Genomic DNA, 25,692 nt, shown 5'->3' on the forward strand with positions numbered 1-25,692 from the left:
TTCATTGGATGCAAAATCGGGCGTCCTTAGTAGTTCGAAAAAAAAAATAGCAAGCTGACGTCTGCAAGTTTTAAAGGGTGTCAATAATTAACAGTCTAGAAATAAAATATAATATTATAGTCTATCTATAACACTCTCGGCCACTAACGGCGGTCATCACCAAAAGCGGTATAGTGAGAGTTGAAAAAACATGAATTATTTTATATTATATTTTTGTACCATTATGATAATAGTCGTAGCACGTAAGTACGTCATATTATACAATAATTGTTCGATGTTGGTTTAAAATTAAATTCAGTAGACTGACACAGATTATTATAGCATTTAAATATGGTTTTTTCGGTTCTAATATTAAATATAAAATAAATTGACGCTGTAATAATGTAATAAGCAGATTATAGAACTGCAGGTAAACAACAATGGGTTGTGACTATGTACAAATGGATGAGTAATCCACATATAGGTAGGTACATAACTCGTAAACATCTCTAACGGGAAGTGAAGAACAAGCAATACGCATACCAAGTCAACTGTAAAACAACCGATGACGTCAGCATAAATATTGTAAAATAAATAGAGCTACGGCAGAATAAAACGTAAGTTAAACGTCAGGAACTTTCTACGCCTTCATATTATGGCATTTTTACCAGTCCTGGTAAATGAGAATAATCTATGCTTCAGAGATAACGAAGTCCAAATTTCATACCTTACCATTAAAAAATGAATTACATTAGAAAGTATTTCTTATTCATTTTTATAGTCAAAATAATATGATATAATACATACAAAAAAGTTTTTCAATTGAGTTCTTATTAAATACTCTTAAGTCTTGATCTTATTTAAGCCCATGCTATGTTTAAATGATTAATAGCTAATAGTATTCTAGGTCTAGAAGTTAAAGAATGTAGGTGCAAAGCTTTAAACTAAATTTAACTTTGGTTAAATTGTATAATTTTGGTGTCAGTATATGTTGTGAAGTTGTGAACACGAAAATTCCTAGAACAACGTATGTTACATTCAGTGGCGTTCAAAGATTTTTCAATTAGGGGAGAGGGGGCTAAACAAAGTAAACCAAAATTTGATATCCGTTACCTTATACTAGGTCTTTTTTACTATATTCCTTAATTTTGATAACCTCTACAAATAATTGATGATAAGCAAAATGTTTCTTCAACCCCGTTTTCAGAAATATTATGGTTTCACTTTGCCTTTTATTAAGTAATATTTATACCAAAACAGAGCCAATTGGACCTAATGAAGCCCCCTAGCCCCTCCCTTTGATACATCACTGGTTACATCTAACAGACAATTTTCTTTTGTATATTTGCAAGATTTAACCTTACAATTATTGTCATAATTTATCATCGTCAAAATACATCATCAAAGTAGCGCAAGTACTTTAGTTGGAAATATGTTTTCTTTGATCTATAGTATTCTAGGAAGTTCAGTCAAATTGTAATAAATTGGCGATTGAATCTGTAATATATGTGTATCCAAAAAAATTTAAATAAATAGGTATAGATCCTTGAAAAGGTATAAGAAGATAAGAAATAAAAAGCATGGCACCTATTATGAGGTTTATTTGAAAATAGATAAAAAAAAATTACTTAAATAAATCGATAAGTGATGGCTTATTCAATGTCTAATAAAATTCTATTAATTTTTGATATGTATATACTATACCTACTCAGATGTTTGAAGTACCTAAGTGTCTTATAGCCAGCTATTGCTAGTCTTAAGAATGGTACATGCAAGGATCAAAAAAAAATATTCTTATACAGTAAAAAAATCATAAATTATGTTTATATTTTAACAATACTATATAAAACAATGATACAATAATAAATCACGTGTGTATATCTATACGTATAAAATCCAAATACCACTTAGTCACTGATCGCTGTAATTCAAAAACTACGTAACGTACGAACTCGAAATTTGGAATAGAGGTTCTTCTCATATTTTCACTATGTATTAAGAAAGGATATTCAAAAATTTTACGTTTAAGTGGAGTAATTAACAATTATAATTATTCATCACTAATATGTATTGTGCTGCACGGCACGGGCTCATGGCGGCCTTCGGGTTTCCAGCTACCTGCAACCCATCCATTTTGTCTGAAGGTCAACAATAAGAATTGTCCCGAGAAGTTTATAAAAATAATTTCATGCATGGCGTGTACACCAATATATACTTATGCTGGGTTGCACGAACAATCACTAAACATTTAACGAAACAATATAGTGAGCTAATGATCCCTTAAACATGGTTAAGTGACCCATGATTGGTCCATTACATTTTTTTGGGCCGTTAAAAATTAATAATTTTTTCATGCATCAGTCATTCATATAACAATATAATATTATACTCTTATTATATAATAATCGTCGAACGATAAAATGCACATCGATAACATAAACCAATACACCTTCAAATTCTATTTATGAGTTATCTCTCTATTATTGCCTTGCTCTATACAATATACATTCTTATGTGCACGCGAACAAATATTCATTTCATTTGCTCGCCGTACTACCAGCAGTTCGGACACGCGTGACATATTCCAACAATATAATATTATTATATTATAATAATATAATATATACAATTATGATTGAAATACAATTATAATTTTATATATTATTTTATTATAATTGTTGTTATAATATACGGTGCCCGTAAACATGGAGCTCATCGAAGTTTGCGGTGTCATGGTACCTCACGGTGCTCTGCCTGTGGAGGGAGACGGTTCATGTTTTATTTTATTCACTGTTCTATCACATGTATGGCGTCTCTGTATACCACTAAATGGTACGGGTATATTTCAGAAGCAGCTTGAATTTTACAGGGTGTGGCATACGTGGTATGAAGGGACATGTGAGCATGATATTCGGTGATATTTCTGTAAATATTGCCACGCGGCATCATGCTGTACAGTTCAAACTGTTGCCGGTTGTTACAAACGTATTGTACGACTCTTGCCCGTAATTGAGGCGCATATTTGCTACGCATTAAAAAATGATATAATTCATACTTAAAAATACTTTGCTTCCACAGTGTTTACACCTAAAAGTAGTTTTTCCGGGTAACGCCGGGTAATTCAGCTAGTTGTATAATATAATATACAGGGTGATTCACACAGCATGGTCACTCCCGTAATTTATTTAATAACAAAACGATTCAAATTCAGTTTTTTTTAATTTCTAAATATACTTACAGCCTTTTTTCTTAAATTTTTTTGTACTGGAGAGTCCTTGGTATTCAAACTTCTGTTTTGAAACTGAGAACTCCCTTTTTTACTGTTAGTTATTTGGTTATATATCTTTCTTTATGTACATTTTGATTCAAAATTCAAAATTCAGACGAGTAGTTTCTCAGTTATTAAAATGTTTATTCTAAACATGAGGTCTTTAAAAGTGGTTTTACATAGAAGTAAAACAAATGTAGTATAGGATAAATTAATATTAATCACCAACATTTTTAAATCACCATTGCTCCTATAATTCTATATTATCTTCCAAACCCATCATCATAGATTCACTATCATTATCCTTAGTATAGAAAAGTTAAATAACTCAACAACTCCTTGTTTGAATTTTGATTCTGATACGTTGAAATTTTCAGAAAAATAATCTAGTTGATAAATAATTACATTCATAATCGTAAAGGGGGGGGGGGGGGGTTTTCATTTGAAAAACAGAAGTATGAGCCCATGGTATCTTGCCCAATAGGAGACACCTTAGGTACTACTAAAAATTTAGGAATTTAAAAAAATATGATCTCTGAGTATATTTAAAAATTCCAAAAATCAGAATTTCATTATTAAAGGAAAAATGGGGTTGACCATGTTTGGTGAATCACTCCTATACTCCTATACACTAATACAATATAATATCATGAAATAATTCTGTGCAAACGGACTACATGACCGTGATGTACGTGAAAAGCCTAACTAAAACGCCGTGTGACCAAATTCATTTTATTGTATGGAAATAATAAATTGTTTGAACAACATAGTATTATTATTATTTTTTACCTAAATTTTTATTGAACTTGAACTTAAAAAGATAACGATGAAACCGATCATTATAATGATTAAGACAGACAATAATTTTTATTAGAAAATGTTTTGTATTATTTCTTATGCTCGTACTGTTTATTGAGACAGTTGTCATGTAATTTAACTAGAAATAAAGTAGGTAATACTTTATTACTTAACTGACTATAAAACATATGAAATAATACACCAGAATTAATTTGAAGTACTATTTTCGTCAGTGTATACTACGAAAAATTTCCATTAGAAAATAAATGTGGATAGACTCAATATTTTAAAATAGTTTCACTCTCGTTGTCTTTTTTAGTTCTTGACTTATTGTTGCTTGTGTTTTAATCTATGAAATGATAAACATAAAATGCAAGTAGGCTTGGAATAATTATTCGACATCAAAAACGCACATATAACACGTCATACTTGTTTACTACTAATTAGCAAACGTTTAGGTGCTGCCTAAAACTAATATTATATACTGATATGACATAAATGTATAATTTAACGTCAAATACGAGTTTAACTAGCACGAATAACTAAATTGGATTACTGTGTACGACATGCTATACATTAAACATTTTTATAATATATGTTGTACGCATATAATCAAAGTATAAGCCTTCGGATTATAATAAGACGACGAGGTATCAGTGGTAGGTTTATTGTGAAATACAGATTTAATGAAATACCACAGTTTTTTTTTCTCTCAGAGATAAGCATTATTTTTTTTATTTAGTTTCCGCGTCAAATATTTTTTACAATGGGAAAAAACTTTTTCTGTATCCTATACAGTATAGATATACTGCTTCAAATTCAACCTAGTAATTGGACGACGACGAAGACGGCACAAATGGTATATGGTGACATTTGGATTATTGAACTCTAAATAAATTCAGATTCAATGACTAACATACATTTTTTATTGTCATATATGTGTAGTCGATATATAATATCATTAAATATAAATAAATAATAATCAATACTGATGATGTATCTAAATACTATATAATTATATATTAATATGTACTCGACATTAAACTAAGGTTTAAAACATGACAGTATTTTATCGCTTTTTAGTTTTTGTAAAAAAAATGCGTATCGAGTTTTAATTGAGAAATAAATTATTATTTTACGAATTTATCTTATCTTTATGTAACATGTATATTTTTTTCTTATAAAACGGAAGCAGGTATCGTATGATGTAGTGATGTAGTTTGATCAAATATAAGTGTCTTGTTCAATTTTATGCAATATGTGAGGACAATATTTTGAGAAATCGAGGGTTGAAAACCGTTTAAAACTATATATATATATTATACTTAACTGGTGAACAAATACACAACTGGTCTAAAAAAAAATCAAACGCATTTGTCTATATTATTCAATTTTAATACTTTATACACATATGATTCTTACAGTATTGTCTTTCAATTCATGCATAACATTTTGAGTTCATTTTGAATAATTTCATTCGATTTGGAATTTTTAATACATTGTTTTTCTATTTTCGAGTGCATATGTACAGACTGCATATTTCATTGTTTTATTGTTATAGTTTCACACAGTTCTAATAACAAATCCTAATTTGACAAGATACAGCTAGTAGTTAAAATGTACTTTACTTAAAATTACATTTCCTAGATACATAAATTACGTTGTATAATATGTTATGAACCATAAAAATGATCGTAATAATAATATCAATTATTGTTTTAACTCTTAACAGACATGACATTAATGTACAGTATCACTATATAATGGAGTAAAAGTTTATTTGAGATAAACGCCACGTGGTATAGCTGAACACACAGTATTATCACATCGTTATAACTACAATAAATATAATTATTATTACATAAATGTTCACGTTTTAAAATTCTTCTCAATTCTGTAAATTGTATCATGAGTTTTGATTGTATTCGCTATGATAGAAATTATAATATAAATTTAAACAATAATATTATATCATGATAATACATATTAAGTAGGTGCCTAGGTAAATGTTAGTACGTTACGCACTACATATACATAGTATGGTATTATAACTTTTAACATTAGAATGCCACTAAGAAATCTTGTAATGCCATTACATCGACCACAACCTACACCGACACAAAAAAACATGTTGATCTAGAGGAATATAAAAGTACTTTGTTATTGCTGTGTACTGATGTAATGTACGAGAGTAATTATTTTAAATTACCTTGCTAATAATAATACATGCAAGTATTATAAAGCTTAATGTTTTTGTTTTCACTTTTCAGAAAATCTGGGTACAGTTTACAGGCATAAACTTTTACGACATCTATTAGTACAGTATAGTAATAATTCATTTATAGTAAATATTAAATTATAAAAATGTGAATTTATTATTATATAGTATGTCTATTTGAGTGAACATTTAAAACTATTAATTAATATTATAAATTTGTATCAATACGTTATAAATTATAATATTATATCAAATATATAATATATATACTATAATATATCAATAAAATGGGCCACGAGCTCACTTTTTCATGAAATCAAAATGAAAACAATAAAAGTATAAAAACAATATTTAAAAAAGATTATAATATACCAAACAGATAGAAAAAATGACAGATTCTCTCGACAGATTTCTCACGACACTGAATTAAAACAAATCCGGTAATATAATATGTTTAATTCATTTTTAAATTTAAATTTCAGTTTATCAGTATTTGAATTTTAAATTGGTATACCATGATTATTTTTGTGAACAATGTGATATCTCCAAAAGCAGTTTTATTTCACCCACGCGTACACAAAAATTAGGATTTGAAAGCAAATTAATTTTTTTTCTTAAATGTGCTTCATTTTAATTCTCATATCAATATGGAATAAATTTAATTTTACTTTTTATATTCTGAGTAAATATATATATATAATAATATATACATACTAATTTTACAGTAATATGTTTTTTGTCTAAAAATACTTTTTCTACTTCACAAAAAATTCTCCACTTATGCACTTTGAGGGATGTTACTGATAGACTAAAATGGATCTTGTTTGTATTTTAGAGGTTCGATTGTAGATATTTCTCATTATTAATTATTAGAATAATCGAAAAAAAATGTTGAACTTAAGGACATTTATAAAATTGTAATATTATTATAAAAATATTGTTTAGCAACCATGCTAATCAAAAAGTTACATCTTTATCCACTCAGTATCGTTTATCATCGTAACAACAATTCATAATTAAATTCAAATTTAACACATCTATTACAGTGACGATGGCGTACTCATTGAGGAGGTACACTTGATAACCTACAGTACAACATATAGTGGTTATATCTACTATTAACAGCTTTTTTGTTTTTTTTTCCCTATAAGTTCTTTTTTTGGCTTTTATCTCTAAAAATACTTATTTTTTATTTTTGTGTTAATTTATTACAATATTCAAATGGAGTTATGCTAACAGGCAATAAAATCGCAACTGCCATCTAGGCCAAGTTGATGTTGACGTGGTATAAATAACTGGTAATGGTCGAAAATGGTATTATTATTATTATTACATGTATTTTTAATTATCGCTAATAGACGTATCGATAAAGCATTAGCAAGCGCTAGGTAATTGGAAAGCTTATTAAAATTAGTACTTCCTTCCATAACAATTTGTAAGTGGCATAATATTTATGACATACATTTTATTAAATAATTTAATAAAAAAATGTCTCTATTTTCTATTGTAAATACTACAATTTACGTTTTAAGTATTTTTTTTTCTTAATAACTTGTATTGGTTTAAATTCTGAATTATATATACAATATGCTAATGAATCGAATATTAGGTCACCGGGTCAGAATCCAAACTTATATGATATTATAATTATTAATCACAATTATAATAATAATAATACATTATTTAGTTGCTACTTACACTATACTATCAATTTTAGTTTATATTTTATATTTTATTATACTTGTGGTTATTAAATAAGTAATACGATAACTATACAAAATTATGATACTATAATGAAAAATTAAATTAAATAGAGGATCACAATTATTATTTTTGAGGTACATAGAAGTATCATCAAATATGAATGTAGGTAATTAAATCGTTTGTATTATTTATTGAATATTGCATGTCAGTGTTGAATTGTTAAAAAATGTTTTTGTGTATTAGTGTTAAACTGGTATTTTATGCATCCTCGTAGTCATATTTTATATTTTCTCAACGCACAGGTAGTTCGCACAATTATCGTACATATTTTAATATACAATATGCCCACTGGACATCATTTTAGTTGAATACACCAATTAATATTGGGATTTGTGATCGTTTAAATAATATGTATTATAATTTGCAAGACTTTTTAAGTAAGATTTCTGAGTTAAAGAAATAATATTTTATGTATAAAATATTTGAGAGAAGTAACCTGTATATATTTACACCTAAATATTCTTCGATATTCTATTTTATATAACAAACAAAACCGCTTTTGAAATTGTGGCACCAAAATTTATATACTTCTATTACTTTCATAAGTGCTCTTTTTTTCGTTTTAACGACATATTCTCATTTTATATAATTCCACTCTTAACATCAATCATTCTTATCTCTATACGTCGAAAGCACCCTTCTAACATCAATATTCATCCTTTGTCAATTAAGGATATAATATAATAATTAAATGTTTGGAATTTGTTTCATATGGACTTATTATAATAAATTCTTGTCAAAATATTTTCGTCCAGAAATTCATCTGTTAATAATACAATAAGAAATATGCAAGCAATTTTATGTTCTATTATTTATCCTTAATTGACATAATTAGCTAAAATATTATCTACACCTTGGCATGAAACATCAGGAAAAAAAAGTTTTCAACACTGAAATTAGTTTATATTGACGTTTCTCGACTTATATGTAATCGTGTAGTCGACAAGGTTTTTTATTTTTATCGTATTATTATATTAAGTTGCAACTTTAATAAACTTAACTTAAAACCGGTTTAAGTGGATAAGTGTAGGTAGGTACCCTCATTTAATTTATATTATGTATCATTTATACTAAATATTTTTATGATCAACACTCTATACGACAAATAGTTCAGAAAATACAGTACATACACAATTAATATGAAATAATTATTTTTAAATACGTTGTCCGAGTAGGTATTTAAATTATGTAGTTTTCACAACGTGAGGTTGTCGGTGAAAATTGATGTCTTGAGAATAGCCATTGCTGTTTCATGCGATTCGAACAAGGGCAACGAGTGAAAACCACCGTTATTTGACTGTTTTTCTTGTTCATGATGTGTTTAATGAGATAACTCAAAATAAAAATAAAAACACTACTCTATACAACCAGATGTGTAACCAGGGATATTTTAAGGTTCAACGTTGTATCAAATGTAGGCCTGCAACTGATGTAGAATCACTTCAGTCGAATTCTTTTACATTATAATAATAATATACATATAATATTATCATTACAACGTCGACAGCGAACCCATCCGTGCGAATAAACGCATTAAAAACATGTGTGCGACTTGGATATAGTATAGGTATATAATATTATATAGTGCGCATATAATTTACACAATTCACGTTCGCCGATACGGTCATAATAATATAATATAAATTAGATACCGTACACGCGGGGAACCGATCGCATCGTTTTCGGCGAGAAAACCATAATAATATTTATTATTTTGTCACCGGATATCTCGCCTGAAAAGTCAGCTCATCGAGATAATGAATTCCTCGACGTCTCTGCGACGATCGTCTGTAGAGATTGTACCATGGACGCCGACAATCGCCTGTATATTATTAAATTGCGAGTCGAGTAGATTTTATAAAAAAGAAAAACGGCCGAGAATCGAGAATTTTAATATTACATTTTTGTCAACGCCTAATGATTTATTATGATATTACTTATAATTGCTGCAGTGTACAATACAACTACACTCAAATTAGTGTACCTGCGAATTCGACCTAAGGGTTGCTTGTTGTTACGGTGAATCCCGCAGCAGTGCGGTCTAAAAAAAAATTATTTTTCGTACACAGCTAAGTGTGCCTTTCTGCGTATTAGTTCTTTCCACGACCATTATCAGAATTTTTATTTTCTGCACACTCCTCATTCCCTTTTATGACTTCGAGTACCAATTACAAACAGCACGCCAGCCCCTCCTTACGATATATAATTTTTTTTTTTTGAGTAAAAATATTATTGCATCGATCTTTGTGTCGTTTGCTAACTTCAAAAAAACTTTCATGTGTGTATATATATATATATGTATAATATACATACCTTTCTACTTATATTGTGTATACTTAATGGATTAAATGGTTCCTGACCGACCGAACCCTAAACAACATTTAATAGACGGTGTCAATAAAAATGTGTAATACATTTCATCATTATCGATCGATCACATTCATTTTTTCTCAAAACTATATATTTAAATGTTTTTAGAAATGGGACTGCTACTGAATATTTAAAACAATTAAGAATGACCAACAAGTTATTTGAGAGTGGTCATTATGTTCGACAATGAAGAAATCGGCGAGTCATGTTCATATTATAGAATAAGATCAATTTAAGTAGATTTTTTTTTGGTACGTTCAACGAGTGTTTTTACGGTGCATCTATTGACTATTGATATTGTACTTGAGAAGAATTTTTATCTTTTATGTTCAACGTTTTGCAGAAAGAACCAAAAGGTCCGTGAAAATACAATGGCAAAATGACGGAGAAGCAAACATCATCGCATAGTATCTATATATAAATATATACTGTTTGAACTGATTGAATACAAATGAAATGCTTTACATTGTAATATGTAAAACTAAACAATATTATACATATTATGTGTAGGAGTGGATTTTTCTCCTCCTGCATGTTACATCAGAATATTATAAAATACTATACTATAGTCATAAGGACGACTGACTATTATACACTAGGTACCACGATGTAGGTACCAGGTATATATACCTACATTTAACCACTCAACACATTTGATTCATGTTTACACGCGTACCGAACATAATATAATCTTTGTCCGAAATTTACAACAATTATTCCAAACGCCACATACGCGTGTAAATATTTTGTTTCCAAGAGTGAGGTAAATAGAGTTTTGTAAGACGATAATATTTGAATTGAGTTGGCTCGAATTCCGATCAACTACTGTACCCAGTGTGTGTAAAGATAATTTCCAGAAATAGGTCCGCACGTTCGGTAAACAAATCTCACCGTGAACAGTGTGAACAAATCGAGCCTCGACATGTGCAACTGGTACGATAATATTATTATACCAAGGTAGGTACTACACTATATACCACATACGTCAGATAGGCTCTACTGTTAGGTATTTATTTTATTTTCAGGCCCGTTCGTTCTTGAAAGTCATTATATTATACTCACGTAGTCGCACGTCCATCGATAAACATTCGAAATATAAATCGTTCGACTAATTATTGATCGATCTAGTTTCAAACGAAACACATACGATACCTGATGATTTTATAACGAGGTGCGACTGCACGTGCGTTTACGATTTATCATTGATATTACTTTAGGCGTTATTTATTACTATAGGCATTTATCGTTTAGCCCTGGGAGTTTACATCGTGATCTCATACGATTTTTGATAAATTAGTGGCAATATTATAGGTGAATAAAATAAATCTGCCCATCAGTCATCGGTATCTGATAAGTAGTAACGGCTGACGAGTGAAGACGTGGTAATTATACATAACATAGTTAATGGAATTATATTGTGTAATATTATATGTTACTTCCTGTAGATAAAATAATTGTACAGTTGTAGTAGCGGGTACATTATAGTTTTTAAGTATAAAATAATCATTTAGAATGACATTGCATTAATAGACTATAGGTACCTACGACCAGGGATCAATTGCATTTTTTATAATCGGTGTTTAGTGAATTTTACCTAATATAACCATTATGTATAGGTATTCACTCGATTACGAGCTATAATTATATGATAATGCTCAGAATACAAAATGGAAACGTTTAGATTTTTAAAAAAATATCCTTTTTGTTATTTTATTTATGTTTATAGTTTTTAATCTTACCCTCATTTTTTATCATCGACTTGGTAGTTGATATTTTTTTTATACTTTTTGATTTCTTGCGAACACCGTCAGTGTGCCATAACGTTGAATAAAAAATCACCCTAAGCAAGTGTTTGTATCGCTATATTATATCGTATACCCTTGTGCACTTACGACCCTCTAATCCTTATGTTTGTCACTCTAAAAAAATTACTTCTGTTTATAATAGACGTTGAACTTTGCGGTCGTGACCCGCCAAAACCACCTACTACCTGTTAAAATCTCTGAATTTACTACCTTTAAAACTGCATCTACATCACGAGGACACTGCATGTATAATATATTATATTATATGAACCTACATACATTTATATCTATATCCACGATACGTTGGAAACGTGAGTTACTATGTATTTCGGAGAAATCGACATACTAGTTGAGTAAACCCATTACCGACATCAAACAGTGGTATAAAAATGCTAATGTACCTATATATCCAACATTTTAATCAACTTCTAAAATCTGAGAGGTTAATACATTTTTACCACCCAGTCTCGAATATAGAACGCGTTTTAGTCCTTAGGTTATTGAGCAGGTATACAGGTATACTACCTGAAATGGCTTTGAACCTTTAATATACAATAATAGCACCCGATCGAATATAATCATTGTTTTTGTTTTCTCATTAAGCACCATTGCAATACAACAATATTCCTCGTTCGTTTTCTACAGTACATCTGCACTTATCGTACGCTGAGTGTCTGAGTATCGTACATACATAAACATGAGTATTGAATAATAATAAAAAAATAAAAACATTGCTGGCGGTGATTGATAATTATTTATAATGTGTAATATTATGATAACATTAGAATAATATAATAGTATATATACCTTTCTGTGTTTGGCCATTAGGTTTCTGACAAATTCAACTCGTGCCATCTGATCGTGACAGTTGACCGCCACGGATCCCGTGTACTGTAACAGAAAAGAGGAAATAAACCAATAGTAAACGATAATATAATATTATTTTTATTACTAAGACGCGTACACGACGACAAAACTCGTGCGCTTATTATTACGCCAGTACGCACGTAAGTATCACACACGTATCTATTATAATACTGTACTTAATATTATTACATACATTATATTATTATATTGTAATGTACGAGGCGGCGCAGGGCATTCGCTACGACGATCGCCACTTATGAACTCGCCAGTATAATAATATAATATAATATAAAGTGTATAATGTTACGTTATTGTGTGTCGGGTTTTACCTATATACATATGTATTATGTATATATATATATGTATACACAACGACGGGTCTTGTAATATATTGTTTAAGATGTACAAATGTATATTATACGCTCGTCCCGTTCGGTTTTCTCGTATTACACGTTTTTTGTTTTTGTTTTTTTTTTTATTCCCGCGGTCGTATTATAATATAATACATATTTTACCGTTTGTATTTACACGATCGTATCGCCGCGACATCAATTATTATTGCACATAGATCATATTATTATATATTATACGACGACCGTGACGGCATTGGAAGTCCATTAGAAAAAGAAAAAATATTTTTTTTTATCACGAGATGTATTCCGTCTGTGGACGACGACGTTTTAATTTAAAAAGTAAATTCGACGATACTATGAAATAATAATAACAATAATAAAACGGACACGCTCATCGTGCTGTATGTGACATCATTTTATTCATATTGGTTATATACCTGAGATGTGGTCATGCAGGTGAATGCTAACAAGTGCATGAACAGGTCGTAATCGTAATAAAAAGTGTACTTGAAAAAATGAGAAAAGAGAAGGAACTGTCAACAACAATAAAATATCCGAAAATAGAATACATGAGACATATTATGAGGAATAATCAACGGACAACGATACAAGATACTCCAACTCCACCTTATGGGAAATGTTTATCATTAGTTTATAAAATATATCGTTTCTCCTTATTCGTAGAATTTAAAGACTACCTATACTTTATAAATCTAAAAATTGGAGACTCAAAAGAATCTAGAAATCTTAAATATTTTTCATATATTTTAGTACATTTATTATAGGGAAGGGGGGGGGGGGTCAACTCTTTAAGGCCTACTTTATGGTCCTCTGCAGTTTCTCAGTAGCTCTTTCCATAAAATAACGCTGAATATAATATTCCAAAAGTTCAAAGTGGAGATTTTTGAATTTTTCGTCTGAGAAATAATTTTCCACCAAAAGCTGTAGTGCCATCTACGCCGAAAACCGTTAATTCTGCCCTCTGTCGACTGTAACGCATAGTATAGTGACTAGATCGCGCAAGCTTTACGTCCACCAAAGCTTATGTTAAGCATAAAACGAATCAAAAACTTTAATGTTCTATATTCTATAAGGACAGTGTAACATTATGTCGGATATTGTAAAACACAAGAATGGTTTATTATCGTCACGCAATTGACTCAGAATAATAATTTATTAATATAAGATAAATAATATTTAGATATTATAATTGCGTGGGTTTCGATATCACTTTTTACTATTGATCCTATTATTAACTTCAAATTCAATAGGCACATAATAATTTTTAAATTGACAAATCTACTACATTTAAAGTCATCATCAAAAGACCTAGAAAAGCTCTACTTCACCCACAATGCAAGCGGTGCCAGTTATACGGACACACACTTAGATAATGTTCATACGCTCCTCGCTGCCCCAAATATAGGCAGGATCATCTCACTGGAGATTGCATTAAGCCACGTTGGGTTAGTGAGGCCTGTGTTCTGGTGTACACACAGCCAATTTTAAAGGCTTTCAGCCGTACTAACATTTCAAATTGTATAACAACAGGATGATCCTGTTCCAACAGAAACCATAATCACAAAATATTTCCAAAGGCTCCGTCAAACGAGGTCCAAGAAACTTATGCTCAGCCTTGAACGAAATCCTATGCTGAAGGCATTATAATATTCTCCTCTAGAAATCGTCTCAACAATGACATCGCAATTTATTTCTAATTAAAAATTTTTAATTAGTCCACTAATTTCTCTCCTAACCGAGCTTTTACACAAACGCTTATCACCAAACCTATTATTTCTCCCATTATCTAATTATTTATTTTTATATTTTTATATTTACATTTTTTGTGACTGCTTAAACAATCTTTATCTAATTTATACTTGCTATCGTGTAAGCTATTTATAAGTTATTATATAATATTATCCGCTAATATATTGTATATTTTATTTAATTGTCGAGCTGTAATAGCTTAGTACTCAAAGCTATGCATTAAAAGAAAGATTTTGATATATCGAAATAGGCATATGTATATCGAACCCGCCAGGCGTCAAGCATGTGAAAATAAAAAATTCTGACGTATTATACAAGTTTGAGCATAAATCTTATCTTGTTAATTATGTTAGATGAATCTTATATTTTTAAGTCATTTTTTTTTTGATGCACCCGAATGCATTTTTGACTGTAATTATACAAAATTTACAATTACAAAAACAATGGACAACCATCATACAGTGTAAGTAAAAATATTTTACAACATTTATATTGTGTAGCACATCAACAATCAATCTACAAATTGCATTATATTTAACGAACTTCCAAATTGAATAATTCTGGACAAATTTTCATTTATATTTTACTGTATACCATACTTTAGTATGAATCGTAACCAACCAATATAGGGGCAAATAGCGTTTAAAGTTTGGGAGGGTGGGTTGAAGCTCTACTACCTATATAATATTGAATAAGCAAATTGTATGAAATGTATGAAATGTTTGTGAGGCTAAGCCTCTAAAGCCCTCTCCCCGTATTTGCGTCTTTGCCAACAATGTATATATAACTTGTAACAGTCAATAATCTTTTACGTTTAATTTGAGTAACCTTTAATAAATATTAATTTATATTGTTAAGTTTGAACTTAGACAATTTGACTTACGGTTTATTAGATATCATATAAATTAGTACGAGCGAGTATACGAGTACATAGTACATACCTATTTATAAATAACAATAACATTTTAATGAAAAATAATAAAAACTAATAGTGTTTTAACACATTATATAATGTATATATATTAACATTTGATTTTTAGCGCCTAGGTTTAATATTAAATCTGCATCATACCTACTCATCGTAAAATATAATTAGAAAATTCATAGAAAAACCTGTTACAAGTTAATATAATTTTATATTATATTTATCATGACTGACTAGAAAATTCATCGGTTCATATTGGAGCAATAAACATTGTTTTTTATATATATTTACACATAATCAAAAAACCCACAACAAACGTGATTCAAGGTATCTTAAATAATAAGGATACAACTAGTAGGTAGGTCTTGTCATATATGTGATACGTGATAACTTAATAACATTCAAATTAATAATGATGAAATTTAAACAGGTAATTTCCATAAATCTTGAAATATATTAAGGTCTGTGTATTGAAATGCAAGATATGCCCTGTAAATAGTTTAATGCTTTGTTGCACTTAGAATAAATTAAACGGAATTTAGTACAGTTTTATCCGATGCAGGACGATTATTGGTAAGTGGTAACCGTAATAACGATTATATCGGTTTAAAACTATCGTCGGAATATTCCAGTATAATATTATACTACATCTTGTCGATGTAGATTGTAGAATATACAATTTCATCTCGATAAAGACATTATAATTAGAATAAATAGTTTTTTGTATTGCTGGGCCGCTTCGGTCATTATGTGAGCATAATAATTTTACCGATTTTAATTTTTAGCGGATAACTCAAACGTCAGAGTAATCCAATAGCCACAAAGTATATTATGATTTTGTAACTTAATAATATAACGATCTAACTTCACAAATACATGCTTTTAACAATAATTATTATTATCCTATAATTTTGTAATAACGCCATTATAATATTATATTGATAGTGAATGGTGATTAGTGATTGAGACTAATTAGTCTATATTAATAGGTATCTAATAACTATTGTAAATTATACTAGCTATTAACATTTATATTTTATATACTTATTGAGCAGTACTAGACACTACTATAGCTGTTTAGTTATAATAATTATTACCTAGTCTATGTGTACCTATATTTATTTCATTAACTTCACACACAATATAATAATATACACAAAAAGCAACAAAAAGCTATTGAGTGATTATTATTAATTTATTTAATTTACATAACGACTGCGTGTTTAAATTGAAATATTACCTATATAATTGTCTTAGAAAAATGTTCTCATTTTTCGTTTATAAAACATTCGAATTATCGATTTTTAAGCATGTAAGTATCATACCATTTAGGTACCTATAATTTTTTTTTTTTGCTTACAAATAATAATGCAGTTCAACGCTTTAACATATTATTTTTCAAAAAGACGGTATACGATGTTACAGTGAATTTGGTTGGTTCAACACTTTAACCGTACATGACGAGTTGGTCGTATAATAAAATATGTCACATATTATGTTTTATCTGTAAGTCTAAATTACTTGAGTAGAAATATTTTTAAATCATTGGATAGGTCGATGTGCGGTGTTTATTTTTTTTCTAAACAACGATTTAGGGCACAGCGTGATTAACCCGTTCGAAATAATTTCAGTCTGTATGTCTAAAAACGGGTTTAAACCGTTGTCATTTTTTTTTGGTTCGGATCGAATTTCGTATTGTTCTGTATAATAAATATATTACAATATCACAACTGCAATGACTATGACGTACGGTATGGGTTCACTGGCGGGGCGGATAATGTTGTATACACACACGTAGTATATTACATAGGTACTTACAACACGACCAGTTACAGCATGCCGATCGTTTGATATTTTGATCTTTCGCCAGTGATTATGTACGAAGATTTTAAGTAAATCTCACTCGGGATTTTCCAGTTTTTACTCGGAATTTTCGGAGCTTCCTAATAAATTATATATATAGTGTTTTTTTTAAATTAAAAATGAAAACTCATATTTTCATACTTCTTATTTTATAATGTATTTTTCATTCTTTCAAATATTGTATAATACCTATACATTATTCTATTACGTCAATGTAATATAAAATTATACAAAATAGGGTGGTTCGCCAAGAATACTTTTCTTAAATCGAATTAAATAAATTTATTTCATTAACTGTAGTATTTAAAAATTGATTTAGAATTTTTAAACGAAGATTGTCCTGTTATTTGTAAAAGTTAACAATCTGAACACTGTTTTATAACAGCTATTAATATTTTCCGATTGAACTAAATGAGCCAAATTGAACGTTATTACTTTTTCTCGTTTTATCATAACAAAAACAAACTTAAAATCTTATATTGTCTAGAAATTAAGGTTTTTGAAACTGAAAGGTTCCAATGACGCAAAATCTACATGTACATATAATGTAAGTTTTTAAGAAACCAATTAAAAATAATATTCTTGATCTAACCCACAATGATTAAGAACGAGTTTCCATTTTGCCTGTGGTGTATATGGCTTAACATTTTCACGTTACATATTAACATACATTATTATTATCTACTAAAAATTTCGCATACGTCGTGTGAAACCGATTTGTGAATATTAAAAAAAAAAATTCCGTTCGCAGAAATGTTACTGTCGACGGATAGGTTTTTTATTTTTTGGTCGTCTATCAGCCATCTATATCGTTTTTTTCGAATGCATATAATGTCATAATAACACAATATACAATAATATACTTTATTATGTACTGTTATCATTCACACGTTCACCCCTCACTGCGAATCGGAACACACTGCAAAAACTTTAAGCCATCCGTCATTGACCATTGTTATATTATTGTGTCCATGATAGTTTTTTCTTATCAATTAATTTACTTCGACGTTCACCGAGGTGTCTCTTCATTCTGTGAGACGAAACGACTGAACAAGAAATTTAAATTAAAACAAAAAAAAACATTAGACGTTGTAATCTTTCCGACCACTTCTATAATAATTTACATTACAATATTATTCTATTTTGCTTGTTACTATAGTGCAGCGTTTCAACCAATTTAAAAAAAAAATTTAAGTGGGTCATAAATAAATTGGTGGATTAATATTTAGTATTTAATATTATATAGTATTTTAATTTTAGAATTACCAGTCATTTACTAGTTATAGTTAAAAGTAAAACTTGATAAGACATATTTTTTAAGTTAATTACTTTTCGTGCAAACTTATAATTATACTACTCAAAATCTTATATTAAAAAGTCGTTCTCTAAGACGATAAATCGCTCGCAATAATTAGTCACATTAAATCTAAGGCGAATGTGGGGAATAACCGCCCACAATTCACTTTGACCTTTACTTAATATTGCAAAAAAAATTGTAAAAATATCTTAGGTGGTAGAAGTCAGAGGTTGAGTACCGCTACTATAGTTTGTACTCCACAGAGTTATTGGCGCAGGTGCCATATTACGTATTATTTTCGTATATATATTATAATTATTATGGTTTTATGATGTTTTTGTTTAATTTTGGTCCTAGGCGCATGCAAATTGTGTACTTATTGAAATAATAGACAAGGACAATAAGGTACTAGTTAGAACAGCTTAATAACAACTATTATTAATATAAATATGTTTTTTTTTTGGGATGGATACACGATAAAATGTTTCTGACCGATTTTTCGTAAGGATTTACTGTCATGGTTATTTATTAATAAAAGCATATTTATGGTTCATAGATTTCTCTTGCAGAGGAAAAATTTCTAGTAACGTGCCAGGGTTTAAAAAAAATATTGCTTTATGGTTCCTCTGAGAAGTTCTGAAATGAATTATTTAAAGTCAGCACCAAAATAAATTATGTGGCACTGTGGCAGGCAATATTTTTAGAGCGTTGGGCCAATTTGGTTTTGAGATACTGCAATACGTGCTCTGATTCTGTACAAACTAATATACAACAACGTATGCTTATACATTTCAACACATAACAGGGACAGAATATTGTATAACATTATATCATTTGCATCAATATATGATCGATATGGCGAATTTGATACAACTAGCATTAATAATAGGTAAGACGTCGACGACTCATTCAGGTACTTAATTAATACTAATTAACTATTGTAATTATCTAATTATTATTATCATTCGTAGTGTACTTACCTAAATGCTATTTATTATTATAATTTAAATTATACAAAGCAGCAACGAAATAGAGTCATTATATTAGTATAATAGGTATGTTTTGACCGCTGGAGGGCTCCAAACCGTTCTTAATTTTTCATACCGTATTAATTATTTACTTTTCAGTTTAAATTGTATCTAAAACTGTATCGCGTTTTAAGATAATAGGATTATCAATATGTTATTGTTGTTGTTGTTGTAATTGTTATTATTATTACTACCCAAATATTATACATACATATCGATCGCCTGATGTCAACGATGCAAATACGCCTTTAAGCGGACTAATATTTTTTGTTCGGTCGGCCAAATGGAGTTATTAATTATAAAACACACTATTCATAATTATACGATGTCCGCACAAATTAATTTCGTAATTTGTACTCATATCTAAAATTGTGGTAAGAATTAATCTCAACGTTGTATTGTCAACTAACTATAGGTACCAAATGTTTATGACTATGCGTGCTATTGAAAAATATATCCTCAACATTAACTCTAAAGCTGTAATTCCAAATTATGCGTTAAAGAAATGCACAACTTATGCGCGGTGGTACGGTGTGTATGATTTTTTTTGAAAATTTCATATTAATTTCAGTGACTACAATGTAAATTGTCAACCGTGCAAGTAGGTTAGTATATAATTGTTAAACTCCAAAAATAATTTCAAGTCCTATTCTTTGATTTGAAGAAATTTGCATTCTCTGTATAATATAATACTTGTGATTCATACGCAATTGGAATTTCAGAGTGGTTAGGATAAATGTGATATAATTGCACCTAATGCATAGTATCAACCATAATATGATGATCAATCAACTGAATGAACTGTTTAAGTCATTTTGGAAGATTTAGATCATAATGTGCTAACACGCAAGACTTGGGTTTAGCATTTTTTGTATATTGTTATAATACGCACGATCGCATTCCAGTGACCTGTAATACATTTTACAATATTTTTTTCGGTCGCTCTGGATGTCCACGTGGCATGCGTGCACATTATCGACAGAAACAAGTTTTTTTGCATACTTACCGGTGAAAAAAAATTTGTTCGGAACCTGAACTGTTTGTTATATGTACTTGTAAAATTTAAAAATAATTTGATCCGTTACCTACATCCCATAAATTGTGTGCGTACAAAAAAAAAATATAATTAATAATAAATATATATATAGGTATATTATACATGCCACTATCATATTCATGCAATAAACATCAATAACGCAACGATAAAGATTAGGTACCTATGTATATTTTAACATTGGTAAATATGTATAATTTATTTATATCGCATTTATATTATAATAAATCGAAGTAGGGACTTACACGAGTTGTTTTTATGTTACAATTATTACCTACATTAATGATTATAACTGAAGCAAAAGTAATATTTTGGAAAATCAACTTGTTTCTCGAAGAAAACAAACAAATATATACCTATTATACCTGCATATAAATTATATGATTATAAATTATTATAAAATAGATAGGTATGTGAGTTCATATTTGATTAAAATTTTATTGTTCATTTTTTTACTAGGTACTTACATATTATTATATTTAGTTGCGTATCTTATGTGCACGCTAGTGCGTACCAGCGAGATATTATTTAAATAATTACAAAAACGGTTTACTGGTTTTCTAGTTAAGATTTTATAAACCTCCATCACGGGTGCTTTTGCAATAAAATAAAACATCTTTAATTGTAGGTAACACATATCTCGGTAGTTTGAATTTATTGAAAAAATATATATTATTATTTATTATATATAATATATTAATATGTTATGCTTGCGGCATAATTTATTTTAATGTTGATTTTTACGTAAGCTTGTTACTGATTATTAGTGAACTCTTTTGTATGTGTATCTTTTGTATCGTTTATACACTTACTTTAAAGTGACAACTTACAGTAATTTACAACGTCTATCAGTATAGAAGTATGATGTTTATGCTAATTATATGAAGAAAAACACAATTATAACGATCGATTATGAACGGGTTTTATGATTGATAGATAAATTTGAATATTATGGTCTATACTAGAAAAAGTGTAATGTATAGATATACAGTTGAATGTTTATGTACTAGCGACACGGTCGTGTCAGCGTTTATTGACGATAGACTAGATATAAATATATAATATTGAATAACGAGTATACCTAATATATTATCATTATTTTATTATTCGTCATTCGTGCACACAATAATATCATTGATTATAATTTATAAATACTAGTATGATAATACCTATCCGGAGTCTGTTCAGACTTGTATTATAAACAACTATTATTATTATTCGATTTGGCCAATGGCAATAACACATTGTTAGTACGATGATACGTTACGTCATAAAATAAATTATATAAAATATTGATAGCTATTTTTCTGACGTCATATACTCAATATTATATCCTATATAATATACTCATATACAACCGCAGATAATGTATAGGGAGAAAATCATCACGAACCAATCGAGTACGACCACAAAAGTTATCTTTATGTGCGCTGGCTACCATATAGAACGATATTATAATATTATAATTAATAATATTGTGCACTACATAGTTCTAGACATACAGCCCATAATATTATAATTTATAATGTACAAGATCAATTTAGTTCATTGGACCAATAATATAAATAAAAAAATATGACCAATTTAAATCAATTTCTGGGATAGACAGTTGGTATTTCCTACCAGAAATCACCATCAGAATTGAAGATTGAAACTTTGTTTTTCCCAAATGGTGATGACACGCACAAAATAAAAAACACATTTTAATGTAAAATATATTCATCGTTTGGTTATAATATACATAATAATTAACTCTAAATTAAAACTTATAAATTAAATATTTTTAAAAACGATTATAATTCGGTATAAATAAAACAGGTTGACATTTTCTGTTCAAACTTGTTTTTTCCAAAACTATAAACATTTGTATAATACTTGTACGATTACCGCAAATGAGTATTATTTAAGTAAATGGGATACGCAGACATGTAGTTGGAATTATTTTGTATAGGTACGAATTCATTCGATGTATAAAATATGAACGATATGTGGTTGATTTCGTAGGAATTAAGATTATATAATAAAAAATATTTTCTTTTTTCTTTGCTATAGCTATTTTTAAATTTAATTAATATCATATAATGGTGTTTATATTTGTGTATATATTTTACAAAACAAATGCTGTCTAAAGTATTGTAATAACTAATAACGAATAAAGACTATGTATACATAATATATAAAACCTCAGTGTGCTAACCTTCTAATAACGGATATTATTATATAGTAAAAGTATTGTTTTGTACACAGAAAACGAAAATCTATCTATTTTGAACAGATTAATATTAAATAAGCCATAGTTGACGATTTTTCTATCAATTACGTTAGTTTCAAATCTAAAATTCAGCTGAAATACTTATGGAATTCAATATTTTCTTTTAAGTCCGAATAGTAGACATCGTTATTATCAAAGTCTGCTAGGTTGTAATTTTTAGAGATAAAAAAAAGTAAAATTAATCAAAAAATAATGCAGAACAGTGGAAAATGCAAATATGTGTACACATTTTTTATATATTATGTAATCTAAATGAATTAGTTATCAAAGCCAAATTTATTCAAAATCAATAAAAAGAAAATGTAAGTATATATATACAGTGTAACCTCTAAATACCAGATACTCTTTGTCATTGCAATTTTTTCCACGGATTGTAGTTTTCCGCTATTCAGAGGGTTCAATTTGTAGAAATGTTGTAATTTTATGCCTAAAAACGTCTGATACTTAGAAGTGTCGTTAAAGGAGGTTTCGCTGTATACAATATTGTATTGATACATTTTTTTTAAGTAGAGTGTGTACAAGTTATAATTTTGATTTAATAGATAAGAATGAAGCTTGCATTTGTTGAAAAACATGTAAATATATAATATTTTTTTAACATTTTTTCTAAATAACTGGATATCTTGAATGAAAACATTATTTTGTTTAGTGGTTTGGTCATTTTAACTTCCATTACGATTTTCGAATTTGCTCACATTGAATTTGCGTATTTTTATAAATAAAATTTTGTCTCGTCTTATTCACTTCATAATGATTTTAAGAAATCAAATTAAATTTTTTTTCACGAAATTTATCCGTTGATTCTAAAAAAGAAATATATTAATTACGCTATTAATTGTCTGCGAAAACTATTAACACACTCACACACACAAATTCATTACGCCATATTGTGTAAACGATAAACGATAAACGATAAATGATAAATGATAATACGATTGTTTTGGTTTTTTTTTTACTCTTTGCTTAAGGGCAATAAACCTAATATAGCTTATATTATATTATAATAGCATAATTGGCATACGAGAGTTATTATAGTATCTATATTCTATATGATTGACCGATATCGAAAATTAAAAAAATCGTATTATGGTTCACTGTCTCATATTTAACCTACGTGCTTGATGAGATTTAAACGTTCACATTATTTTATATACCTAGAGTATTATTATTGTTACAAGGTTATGGGTTACAATTTATTTGACTAACCACTGCGCGGTAGTTGTGCACATATTATAACGTCACGTACAACGCGTTATTAAAATATTCTTGTCTCAGTCAATAAGCTCTAGTCTAGATCACACGTGTATTATAAATAAATAAATTATGTGGTACGCAACTTTTTACATTTTTATTTCAGTGTGAAGCTTGGTTCTACTATGGCGATTTTTTCTATTTTTATTCGTAGATGTATTATGCAAACACTCATTGCTAACGAGTCATTAGAATAGCAGCAACTATAATAATGCTCGGATAATGTCTTATATAACATATCGATTAGACATTTCATGTATTATTGGTATACTTACTTAAAAGAAGCAATTATAGGATTTTATTCATGACGGTTTTAACAACGAACACTAGGGAAAAACTACCTAAAAACTGTTAAGTAAATAAACGTAAACACTATACTGTGATTTTAACAAAATCTTTTATCGCCCATCGGGTCCGATTATTCCAACCATGATATTTATTCACCGTGTATAGCTTTCACATTTAGTATTACAACACAAATTTAGCTTACTGCACACTCTGGTTAATCCATAATCAATTTTCCACATCCCCGGACACCTGTATTAGGACGATTTTTTGTATTGTGATGTAGTCTAGAGTGCTTTTATACACATAATGTTTATACAAATATCATTATTGAGACAACTGCAAGCCATAATATAAATATGATAGGTACGCATACACGATACACATGCGGCATTTATATTTTATATCCTCTTCGTCGGTCGTGATACTATCATGTTACAAATTAAAGCATTATAATAAGCTTACTTGGATTATTGATGGAATTTCATCGAATAAATTATATAACGTATACGTTTTAGAAGAGGG

At 28.8% G+C, this 25,692-nt stretch overlaps 1 protein-coding gene across 1 annotated transcript in view; it reads right to left on the bottom strand.

Annotated features, from left to right (window-relative positions):
- Positions 1-25,692, bottom strand: part of LOC111035736 (tensin-3-like) — a 148,476-nt gene that overhangs the window by 114,870 nt on the left and 7,914 nt on the right. Inside the window, exon 2 of the mRNA XM_022317479.1 lies at positions 13,010-13,093. Coding sequence (XP_022173171.1) covers positions 13,010-13,093 — 84 coding nt within the window. The remainder of the gene's footprint in view (positions 1-13,009; positions 13,094-25,692) is intronic.

The sequence above is a fragment of the Myzus persicae genome, unplaced genomic scaffold (assembly GCF_001856785.1).
Source record: "Myzus persicae strain clone G006 unplaced genomic scaffold, MPER_G0061.0, whole genome shotgun sequence".
NCBI lineage: Eukaryota > Metazoa > Arthropoda > Insecta > Hemiptera > Aphididae > Myzus > Myzus persicae.